Genomic DNA, 8,978 nt, shown 5'->3' with positions numbered 1-8,978 from the left:
GACCTTTCCAGAAATGCACGGGGAGCCGGGGGCGCGGGCCGGAAAGAACAGCACAGCAAGTAGCCGATCCGTCCGTGTAAAAAAGCTCGCGGGGGCGGGGGGGGGGGGGATGGCGGAAGGGTTAAAAGAGGGCCTCGAGAACGCCCAGAAAACGAAGGGATGGTTGGATGGCTGCTGCAGGGGCGACGATGGCGGAAGTGTCACGGGTCTACCTTGAAAGCTGAATCTCAAAACTTCCAATCCCTCGCTCCAAAACACCCAGACAGACAGAGCGACACATATTCCCTCCCACCACCCCCACCGCCCACCCGCTCCCCGAGGCAGGGGCACACCACACTTGCCTTCACTGCTCCGCCCGGTCCCGGTCCCGGGCCCGGCCCCGGCCTCGGCCTCGGCCTCCGTATTCACCGCCACCCCAGTTAAAATACCAGTCACCCGCTCGCCTCGTTTCGTCCACCTCAAAGGGAAGTTAAAACCCCAAGAAACCTTAGTCGACGCTTCGTCTCCTGTTGGAGTCAGAGAGAGAAAGAGAGAGGATGGAGAGGTGCGGGAGCTGGGAGTGCGACGCGGCAGCGCAGAAGGCGGTGCCGGCGCCGTTCCTGACTAAGACGTACCAGCTGGTGGACGACCCGGCCACGGACCACATCGTCTCCTGGGGGGACGACCGGGTGTCCACGTTCGTCGTCTGGCGGCCGCCGGAGTTCGCGCGCGACATCCTCCCCAACTACTTCAAGCACAACAACTTCTCCTCCTTCGTCCGCCAGCTCAACACCTACGTGAGTTGCCCTGTTCCGACGAGTTCTTTCCAGTGTTTCTTGCGTTGTTGGCATGGACGGGTGGTGATGGCGCGGAAGGAAATGTTGCAATGCAGGGGTTCCGGAAGGTCGTGCCGGAGAGGTGGGAGTTCGCGAACGAGTTCTTCAGGAAGGGGGAGAAGCAGCTGCTCTGCGAGATCCACCGGCGCAAGACGTCGGCGTCCACGGCGTCGGCGTCGCCTCCGCCGTTCTTTGCGCCGCCGCACTTCCCCCTGTTCCACCCCGGCCCACCGCACCACCAGTTCGTGGGGGATGATGGGCTAGTGGCGGCGCACGGCATGGGCGTCGCGTTCCCGCATCCGTATTGGCGGGAGCCGCACGCCGCCGCGCCGGTGGCCACGAGGCTTCTGGCGCTTGGCGGTCCGGCGCCCCCGTCGCCGTCGCCTGCCACCGAGGGTGGCGGGGGCGCAGGGCGCGCGGCCACCGCCGCTGTGCTGATGGAGGAGAACGAGCGGCTGCGGCGCAGCAACACGGCGCTGCTGCAGGAGCTGGCGCACATGCGCAAGCTCTACAACGACATCATCTACTTCGTGCAGAACCACGTGCGCCCCGTGGCGCCCAGCCCGGCCGCGGCGGCGTTCCTTCAGGGCCTCGGCCTGCAGGCGCGTAAAAAGCCCACCATGGCCGCCGGGTTCAACAACTCCGGCGGGAGCACCACGTCTAGCAGTTCGCTCACCATCGCCGACGAGCCGTCCCCTCCGCCGCAGCAGCTCGAGAAGAGCGGCGGGGAGGCAGGCATCTGCAGTGCCGCTCACTCTGCCGCCGCGCCCACCATGCTCTTCGGCGTGCACCTAAGCGCCGCTCCGAGCGGCGCGAGCACTAAGAGGCCGCCTTCCCCGGAAGATCAGACACCCACGTCGCCTGCAAGGAAGCCCCGCCTAGTGCTCGAGAGCACCGACCTAAGGCTGTCCGTCGCGCCGTCCGCCGCCTCGTCCCCAGCTAGCACTAGCTAGTCAGCTAGCTCACACACCTGGCACCCAAGCATGCATGCTGCTGCATGCAACGGCGGGGCGACCGTTTTGTTGTTCTAGTTCGACGTGTTCCGTTTCCACCGGTAGATCAGTTGTTTGTTGCTGTCTTTGCTAATGCTTAGGGGTCTACTAATTGCACTACTGTGCCAAGCAAGCACTCAGACCTAGTGCCATGATGCGTCGAGCTAATCCAGGCCAAGTTTTTTTGTACAGAAGTAGTAGTAATCAAGTAACGCGTGTAGTAGCTAAGTAGCTCAGCTGTTCTGATGAGTCGAGAGCGAATAATCTTTTGGACGACGAGTCCAGAAAGACATCTCTCATTGAAACGGCTTTCTGAGCTTCTTGTTTCCTTTTGCGTGCGCTCATGGGAGTCAAAGATGTGAAAGGCAGTTACAGGCTTACAGCTGCGCAGGCTTGGATCGCGGCTCACATGTCACAACTCACAAGCGACCGAACGATCGGACTGCCAGAGTAGAGTGATACCGATGCGTACGGTAGTCTTGTTTCCGGGAGGCCGTGACATTGGCAGCGGCCGCAGCAGCACGGTACACTGTACGTAGTAGTAGCCAGTCAGCTAGTGGTAGCCCTAGGCCGCAAGGTGGAAGAAGCTATGGTAGTAGACAGTCCGTGCGGGAGAACCGAGAGAACGGCAGCGTATGATTAGTCATCTGGTGCCAGATCTTCAGAGAGAGAGGGGTCTAATCCGGAGCCGAAAGCGTAAAAGACCGGGCAAGAGATCTTGGCTGGCCGGCTAGCCGCTTCGCTTCCTTCTCTCCGGGTTGGGACGGTGGGTGTGTTTCGGCTTCAATGCAGCAGCAGCAGCAGCAGCATGTGTCGTCGGGGGTGGGCTGGCTGGCTGGCATTGGGCTCTGTTTCTTCTACTGGCTTCCGGCGCTGCTAGTGCTGCGGTGGCTGCAGCAGCCAGCCGCGGGGTTTCGGTGAAAACATGACAGATATTTTCTAACTGTCTGAAAGCCTAAGAAGTAAATACCAGATATAATAAGAGTTATCTAACACTATTCATATTTGATTTTAAATACGAGAAAAAAGATTGAATATATGATGAATAGTATCGGTCAAAAAAAGATTGGATATATGATACAAGTTACCTATTATAATTTTACTTAAAAATATAATAATATATAAGTAGATTATCATATGAATCATAAACAGATAATATTGAATACTTTTATTTACATATCTTAGCTATCATTCTCTCTATACTTATTTTAATTTTATCCATATAATATTTAATGTGATGTGTGAAAATGCAAATAAAATGAAAAATTTCTATCATTCTGACTAATCAAAAGTGATTAGTCTTAGGGCAATATGAGCTCCAACTCTAACCTGAGAAAAAAATATAGGATAAAATATATAATGAAGAAATATTTATTCGGTATTATCCCTATCCGATTTTAGCTTAAAAATATGAGATAAGATAAGTATTACACATTTACACTCCTACCCACGATAATCCGAAATCCAAAAGGCTAGGGACTCGGATCGTCTTCCGTTCCCTCGGAACGTGATAGTTCTGCCAGATTCCTCCGGCCCGCAGCATGCAGGCCTCGGCCCCACATGTCTAGTTCGCCTTCTCTCCAAACCAATTTCCCTACGTCCACCCTTTACTCAGCGCTTGTATAGCCCTGTAGGCAGCGTGCCAACTCTTTTCCATTCAGCACCCTTTACTCAGGCTGCACCTCTTTCTTCATTTCAAATTGCTTCAATCCTAATGCGGTGCGCTGACCGTACAAAATTTTTGAAGAAAAAAGTTTTCGCTTAAGCTCAGTTACATAGAAAGAGTGCTCTAGTTATATGACGTCTAGAATATATCTGTCTATTATCTTAATAATCTCAACTCTTATAAAAGAACAAGTTGATGCAAGGCAAGGTGTGACATTTCGCAAAAAGACGCCACTAAGCTCCAAATTTACAAACAAATCCCTATGGCCAAGCACGCCTCTCCCGTCCACCCATCCTTCATTTCTCTCCCACCTCAGTGTATCCTGCAGATCCACTCCACTAATACCTCCCCTTCCATCGGAGCGCTAGCGGGCGACGAGGAGTCGTACTAGCTCACGGACGACAGAGGCCACGACGACCACTGGCGTGCAGGATCTGGGAGATGGGAGCTCAAGCAGGTCCCCGCCGAGGTGCACACACGCTCCGTTGTCGTGACACCACCTGCCTCGTCGTCGTCTTGCTAGATCTGGGCCGGCCACAGCAGGTGTGTCGTCTTTTTGGAGCCAAGAACGACCACAAGAGGGAGGCAGCCGACATGTCGTCGTCGCCGGTGTGTGTACAAGAGAGAGAGAGAGAGATGGGTAGGTATGCACGTCGGATAGGCCAGATAAAAGCAGAAGAGAGGTTGGTAGGTGTATGGTGAGGGTATTTTGATCTTTTCTATACCTTTTTCATTTTAGCTGTATTTTCTCGATTTATTTTTAATCAGCAAACCTAACAGAAGCTAACAGTGTTATAAAGTAGTGGCAGGCGGTTGCTTCATCTCACAATTTTGGTGGCATTGGTGCCAAGTCCCTTTTTTTTTACGGCTTTCGCGCATTACAGTTTTAAAGTAGTGGCACTATTGCAATTTGCCCTTATAAAAATTGCAAAGAAATCAACTGAAATTGTTCACCATAAATATTCAAACAAGAGAGAGGGGGGGGGGGGGGGGGCTAGTGCCGCCAGGCACCGATCACCACGCTCCGGTGACCCCACCCAACACACACAGAGAGAAGAGGGGACATGCATGGCAGCACCCCAGGTCGGCCGTTGATAGCCGCGCTACGACAAGCTCGCCCATGGCCTCTGACTCGCATTCCTTGTTACATCTTTGAAGAGCCGACTCGTAGCCACCCTCATCTAGGTTGCCACTTACTCGAGTTTGTCCATCGCATGTTCTACTTGCTTACGTCGCGCACTGATCCCAAGTATTGGGGGAGCAATGAGAGGCACATGAAATAAAAGATGAGAACGACAAGAAGATAAGGATTTGTTGTACAGTTAACCATAGATGAGTCGAGTTCATGACCATGGGTCCCACATAAAAGAGGTAAAGGAGAAAAATGCTGTGAAGCGTGGATGAGTTGAGTTCGTGGACAATGGTCACGAGCTCACTACTAGGACATCAAATCCATCTGGACTTCTTGATTTTTTTTTCCGAAGCCTAATATGTCAGCTTTTGATTTTACTACTCTACTCAAGGTCGACAGTGGAGATAGACATAGTTTTATTTGAGATCCGTAGCAACGCACGGGCACCTCGGCTAGTAGAATATTAAAAGGAGCCTCCATATTCATTCTTAAATCCTTGAAACTTCTACATTAATAAAAAAAGAGAAAAATCTAAACTGTTGATGATTATGATCTTTTGACGGTCTTCATTAAATCAAATAGTCTATATGAAATACAATTAATAAATAGCTAAAAATTTAGAATAAATAAATAAATTAGGAGTTTGATTACCATACTATTCTGTAAGCAAAATACCAAAATAAAAATTTATATTAATAAAATTAATAAATAACTGCAAACCATAGAAAAAATACAGGAAAAGGTAAAAATAACACGCAATCGTAGGAAAAAGTAATTAAAATCACACATAGATTTACTATTGTGCAGCTCGAGGCCACCACACTAGACATACGTGCGGGACAAGGCACACCCTGCAAGCAATAAATGGTGGAAGCCGTGACTTGCAACGGTGACAAGAGGCACCGGCAAAACTATGGATGGGCAAAGAAAGATGCAGCACGCAGCAAAGGTGAAGTACCGCCGCAAAGAAAAACACGTCTACACCAGTGTTATCTAGACACCCGTGTCCAATTTTTTTTACCAAATCGGATACCCCGAATACATGTTAGATTCTGACACCCATGTCGAATTCTAAGTTGTAATTTGCGTGTCTAAATTTTCTTTACTGAATCGCACACCTGAATACAAGTTGAATTCTGACACCCGCGTCTATGTCCAGGTAACACCGGTCTACTCAAGAGAGGCACCCTTCGACCAAGACACACTCCGTATGGTATGTACTCATTTCTTAGGCCCTGTTTGGATCAGCTAGAACTTATATAAAGCTGGCTTATAGCTTATGGCTAGTAAAAAGTTGGAGGTTATTGTGAGGAATCGTCCAAATAATATTCTAATTAATCATCAGGAGGATCATTATTTATAATCATAATCTCGATGATTAAACAGAATATCATCCCGGTAGTCCCGGCACGTGTTTTGTACCCAAGATCAGAACATATACCTTTCCAACATGTACATCACAACAAAGCTTAAGAAAGAGCGAGTAATTAATATTATATTACAAGTTCTTAAGCATGCAACAAGTTATCATAATTTATAGCAAAAGAGAGTTAGGATGAGACTAAAACCTGCTCAACTCCTAACCAGCAAAAAACTAAGCAGCGGAAGACTAAAAGCTATACAACAAAATGATATGGAGCCACATGCCCTTAGGCTCTATACCAAAAAAACTGAGTTTGAAGTAGAGTGTACTACTCCTGCCCGCCACCCTGATCGGTAGGTACAAAGTAGCCAAACACTGCCCCCTCCTCGCCCCTCCTCGCCGACCTGTGAACCTGCATCAACTTAAGGGCAGCACCCTGAGTACGAAGGTACTCGCAAATCTTACACAATATGGGTATATAATATCCGGACTCTAAGGATTATGCATTGAGCTGGTAGCAAGAGTAGACCACAAGGTTAAGTAAAACGTATGCGGTAAGCAACCTAGACATATGTGTGAGCAACTAACTTAATCAACATATATGAAATTACCCTGCAACTACCAACTGATCATATGAACTGAAACCACAGTAGTATCAATGTATAACAAGTGCCATCTCGACCATCTCCCACATATCCGAACCACAAACCACATATCTGAAACTCTACAACCGAACCAACCACGAGAACTCTACGACTGGGTGCAAATAAAACAATAACATGCTCATTACCGAGAGCGCGACAGTTCGAACTGTTTATACACCCTGCAGGGGGATACTCCTGGATCCACACGATACGAAGACCATTCGGCTTGTGCCACCGACCAAAGTGCACATAAGGGGGTACTCGTGACAACCTTTCCCAACCATCCCCAACTGTGTGGGACATGCATCGCTCGGCGCGGCGATACTAGAACTACTCCCGAAGCAAACTAGTACCGTTTACAAGCCCGCCCACTCACACTGTCGATGTTCATGCCCACAAAGCCACAGCTGCGAAGGTATTCGGCTCGTCTTACCATTAGATCGGCATGTGGTGAGTAAGGTAAGTTCTAAAGCCAACTACCCCAACGATGTTCATCACCTCCATCACCTACATCACCACCAATGTGTTTGTCAGGAATACAAGAGGATGATCCATCCACAGCTGTATGCTTAAACATCACTTCAAGTTGATCTAGACACACTAGGGGGGCATTCTTGAGCTTCTTCCATTCAGAATGTCCCTGAAAAAATTAGATTGGACATTAGTCAACAAGTAGAGATGCAAAAATATAATGAACAAGTTTTATTAAAATAAAAGAGTGCACACCTTTGTGTGGTTTTTCCAAAAGCTGTCATCAGCCACCACCGTTCCATTTGCTCGGCCAAGTACAGTTTGTTTGTTCAGCCACGACCAAAAGCTAAATACCCCCTTAAGTCTATCATATTTATTTTTCAGCTAAATTCTAGAGTGTTGCAACCCTGTGCTTATAAAGTACTTCTCAGCTATGTTCTTATGGGCTCTAGAGGTCATAAATCCATTATTCCTATTCCCAGCTCTTATTTCCTCATCACAAATGTCACAGGACACAACATTATTGGCCGAAGTCCAATTAGCCTTGTCGTATAGCTCCTCCCTCTATTACAGATTTGTCATATAAAAAAGAAGAAAAATATCTAAGCATTTATTTTAAAAACAGATAATACATTGGCATCCAAAATAATGCACATGAGCACAACTAAGAAATTCATGAGGCAAATCATTAACTTCATAAGCAAAGTTATTGAAAATAATGCACATGAGCTCAACCAAGAAATTCCTGTTTGGCAGCAATGGTGCTGAGGCAAAGAAAACACAAACACATATGCAAGACTGTTTCTTCTCCTAGCACTAGAAGTGGATAGGTTGTTTGATGCTGTGATGTTTCCCTGAAGGTATAAACAGAAGACCTAAATTCAGGCAAGCACTCACATCCAGCAACATCGTAATATTCATAGATACCTGCTTGGTTCAAACTCAGACATGCATTTGTTCACATAAACACTAGATTTGTGTAATCATTCCACTTAGGTTCACCCAAACGAAATATCATCCAAATGAATTCAGACCTACAAAAGGGTCCACATGGTAATTATATCGTCCTAATAGAGCTATAATAGCATTGTGGACAGTGCAGCTAGAATCAAAATGTGAAGGTAGCATACTGTCAAGTAGTAGAAGTACTACATAAGAGGATATTTGAAAGCATATAGGACTGTAATGTATACCGGTAGTCTATACTATTCTAACAAAAACTACCGACAAAGCCATGTTCATGCCCAGTTGTTCCACATATCATCTGAATTAAATCCACCTTTATTAGACTTGAATGAGTCAAACGCACACATATCATCAGTACCATCACTTGTCAATGCTTATTGCACGCTACATGTGGATGTTAGCAAGATGAACACCACTGTTGGAGACTAGACTGGAATGAAAAATCAGATGAGCAAGAAAAATTCCTCACAGACGATCTGTGACCAAAACCTTCATCCTCTTCCTTTGGGCCAACATCTGCATCGGCCAGCCAAGGAGTGCCATCACAACCACCTGTGCCAGCGGTGAACCTAGGAGTGTCACCACTCCCACTTGCGGTGGCGGTGAACTGAGGACTTCCACCACTCCCAGCTGCGGTGGTGGCGACCCGTGGAGTTACATGTGCGCCTTTGGTAGCCGCTCCGGCCGTCCGAGGAGCGCGGAACAGCCTCACCATCGTGGCAGCAGGATCGTCGCCCGATCCGGTGCGTGTCGCCACGGTGGCACAGCCTACGCTGGAGGATCGAGAAGGGCCAGTGCCCCGGTACCCACCTGTGACCTCTGCCTCCCTGATGTTGCCGACCGACGAAGAAAGCAGCATCTCCTGGTACGACATCAAGTTGCGGCGAGATTGGGTAGCGGCCTGATTGGGCGGTGGGACCGGTCGGCGG

At 48.4% G+C, this 8,978-nt stretch overlaps 1 protein-coding gene across 1 annotated transcript; it reads left to right on the top strand.

Annotated features, from left to right (window-relative positions):
* Positions 1-303: 303 nt before the first annotated feature.
* Positions 304-2,006, top strand: LOC133897427 (heat stress transcription factor B-4c-like). Its single transcript, XM_062338161.1, has 2 exons — positions 304-776; positions 872-2,006. The coding sequence occupies exons 1-2, from the start codon at positions 537-539 to the stop codon at positions 1,766-1,768; spliced, it is 1,137 nt and encodes a 378-aa protein (XP_062194145.1). The 5' UTR covers positions 304-536; the 3' UTR covers positions 1,769-2,006.
* The last annotated feature ends 6,972 nt before the right edge of the window (positions 2,007-8,978 follow it).

Source organism: Phragmites australis, chromosome 17 (assembly GCF_958298935.1).
Source record: "Phragmites australis chromosome 17, lpPhrAust1.1, whole genome shotgun sequence".
Lineage (NCBI taxonomy): Eukaryota > Viridiplantae > Streptophyta > Magnoliopsida > Poales > Poaceae > Phragmites > Phragmites australis.
Note: the sequence above shows the minus strand (reverse complement) of the source record. Positions and strands in the feature narration are given on the sequence as shown.

Excerpts from the sequence above, each read along its gene's own strand:
- LOC133897427 (XM_062338161.1), top strand. The coding sequence starts at position 537 with ATGGAGAGGTGCGGGAGCTGGGAGTGCGACGCGGCAGCGCAGAAGGCG. Across the intron at positions 777-871 it reads TCCGCCAGCTCAACACCTAC|GGGTTCCGGAAGGTCGTGCC; the intron begins GTGAGTTGCCCT and ends GTTGCAATGCAG.